This window comes from Mustela erminea, chromosome 4 (assembly GCF_009829155.1).
Source record: "Mustela erminea isolate mMusErm1 chromosome 4, mMusErm1.Pri, whole genome shotgun sequence".
NCBI lineage: Eukaryota > Metazoa > Chordata > Mammalia > Carnivora > Mustelidae > Mustela > Mustela erminea.
Genome location: NC_045617.1, coordinates 25,804,573 through 25,807,121, shown reverse-complemented (window position 1 = coordinate 25,807,121; position 2,549 = coordinate 25,804,573). Strand labels below are relative to the sequence as shown.

Below are 2,549 nucleotides of genomic sequence, written 5' to 3'. Positions count from 1 at the left end.
ATTACATTTTACTCTAAATTCATTTAAAAGAAGCCCTCCCCCCGCCTTTTTTAAAAATATCAGCCAAGAGTACAAGATGCAATAACTGAGACCGAAAAAAACACGAATCAGCTAAGGTTTTTGTTTATTTTGTTTTACTACTTCCATGGTGTCAGTTAACGTCTACGGAAGAAAACTGAAGCAAATACCGGTTCAAAAACAAACGTCTGCAAAAGGCAAATCTCTACAATTAATATGCTGAAAAGACAGGGAGGTGGGGGTGGGGGTGGCGGGTGACAGGGTGGAGAGTTGGTTTTGAGTTTCCAAACAGAACTACAGAGGTTGAGCATACTTCTTCATTGACTTTCCTATGATTCTGCCTGGGGGTGGTAAACAAATTCTTCTTAATTGACTCACTTGAACAGGGATTACCAGAATTTTCAGGTATTTTAATCTCCAAATTTTCCCAGAAGCCCTCAGGATGAATGGTTATGATTTTAGTATCTCTTGACTAAAAATAACACACATAAGCACGACATGACCAAAAGCTCCCATGAATTCGGTGACATTCGCAATGAATTTGTGTTCAGTAACCTCTGTATTTCTCCCTACATTTAAAAACTGGCTCAGCAAAGGCCTGGTGGGTAGACGGGTTCCCGAGTGCACGCAAGCAGCCCGGGGGCAAGAAGCGAATCCGGAGGCAGGGCGAAGGGCAGGGAGCCTGGATTCCACATCCGCTCTCTCCGCAACCACTGAGAAAAACCGGCTCAAAGGGTGAACCCACCGGCCTCCAAGTCGTTTCCTGGTTTTCTAGCATAGAAAGAAGGAGATCCAGGAGCGAGCGAGATGCCGGCGTCCTAAATGCAGGGCGCGCGGTGGCCCCTGCGCCCCTCCCTCCCTCCGGGGTCCCCCAGGGCTCGGGGCCCAATTGTCCCGCACAGACCCGCGTGCCCTGGCCCGGTACAGTCGGGTTCTCGGTTCCCAGAGTCGGAGTTCCAGTTTCTAGTTTCCTAATTAACGCTATTTCTCCCTCGGGGTCTTCCAAGGGGATCGGAGAGTGGCGGAGCCTCTGGCCGGGGAACCCCGCGACCACTCCAGGCTCGATCTGTAGGGCCTTTGGTGGTTCACCCAGGTCCCACTGACCGCGGCTTATCCCCACGCGGAAAATTCGAGTTATTTGAGCAGCAGCAGGAACTTTGGAGGAAGGACATTTTTGAGGAGTCTTCTCTGCTGGGCAGAGTGACGGGCAGACTGGGCAGACGGATGGTCCCGTATCAGGCCCACGAGGGCGCCAGGGAGGCTGGCTATAGCCCGGGATCCACCTGGCGGCCATGGAAACTCTAAAGGGACATTTTATTCGTGCTAGCCTCTGGCCACCTTTCAACTTTAAGACATTTGGGGGTTCAGGCTTACTGAACCCGATGCTGCCATCAGCCCTCTTCACCTTCATCCCTGGGACTCGGACCCTGGACCCAGATTGTGTGGATTCTGTCCTTAGCGCCACCATTTTTCAGCAGCAGCTCTGTGACCCTGAGCAAGTTACTTAACCTCACTGGTCTTCACATTTTCTATTTGTAAAAGGGAACTGTAGCAACACCACCCTGAGTTCTGTTGTGAGGATGGTATGGGATATGCATTTTAACTGTTCTGGCACAAGGACTGTTCAGTTAATGTCAGGGGCTGCTTGGCAGAAGTAAATAAACTCAGTATGAGAGCTCATTCTATCAATTAATGGCCTGTCCTAGGAACTAGAAAGAAAGCAGGGACTAGAACAGACAAATGCTGTCCCCTTGGAGTTGACATGGGTGGGAGAGGTGGGGGAGTTCCACAGCAAACACAGGTGTCTCACAAGGAGAGCAGGCAGTGGGGCCCAGCTGCCAGTCTAAAGAGAGGGGACAGTTGTTCAGACCAGGGGAAGGAGGAGCCATGAGAGGCTGGGCCAACCAGAGGGAAGAGCAGAATGAACCTACGGGTCAATTTCCCTAATTCAATCCTATCATCTGCCCCTACTCCCTGACACTCCCCATCCCCCACCCAGTGAGTCCTCCCTTGGGAGATCTGCCTAAGGAAACAGGCTGGGAAGCTGAAGGGAAACCCCCATTCTAAGGCCACTTCCAGCCCCTGAGGTTTGAGTTAAGTGCCCCTTCCTCCATTCCACCCCATACCCAACAGTCCATCCTTTTACATATTCAAAAGAATTTCTGTGAAAAAATCAATCAAAGGGGATAACTCACATTCTCTCAAGGAATCTAATTTCCCCTTCCTTCTTTCCATGGAAGATGACAAGGATGGTGTGTAATGATGCTGACACAAGCCAAGCAAAAAGTGGATTTTTCCCTCTCAGCTATTAGCAGGAACACAGACCACACACTTCCAAGGTACTGTACAAAGAAATATCAAAAACAAAGAAAATATTTCAGATGCTACATTCTTATTTACATTGTACCACTACAAATAGAGAAATGACTTAGGAAGACATATGCATAATTAGAACTCTGACTTGCATATCCACCATCAATACTATATATCAGTAAAAATCACGACCACTTATGGTGTTCTATGTGTTTAGT

At 48.8% G+C, this 2,549-nt stretch overlaps 1 protein-coding gene across 1 annotated transcript; it reads right to left on the bottom strand.

Moving 5' to 3' along the window:
- Positions 1–214: 214 nt before the first annotated feature.
- LOC116588172 lies at positions 215–2,322 on the bottom strand. Its single transcript, XM_032338929.1, has 2 exons — positions 2,214–2,322; positions 215–1,319 (listed from the first exon to the last, which is right to left on the bottom strand). Exon 2 carries the CDS (start codon positions 1,310–1,312, stop codon positions 566–568), a length of 747 nt encoding a protein of 248 aa, XP_032194820.1. The 5' UTR covers positions 1,313–1,319; positions 2,214–2,322; the 3' UTR covers positions 215–565.
- Positions 2,323–2,549: the final 227 nt, after the last annotated feature.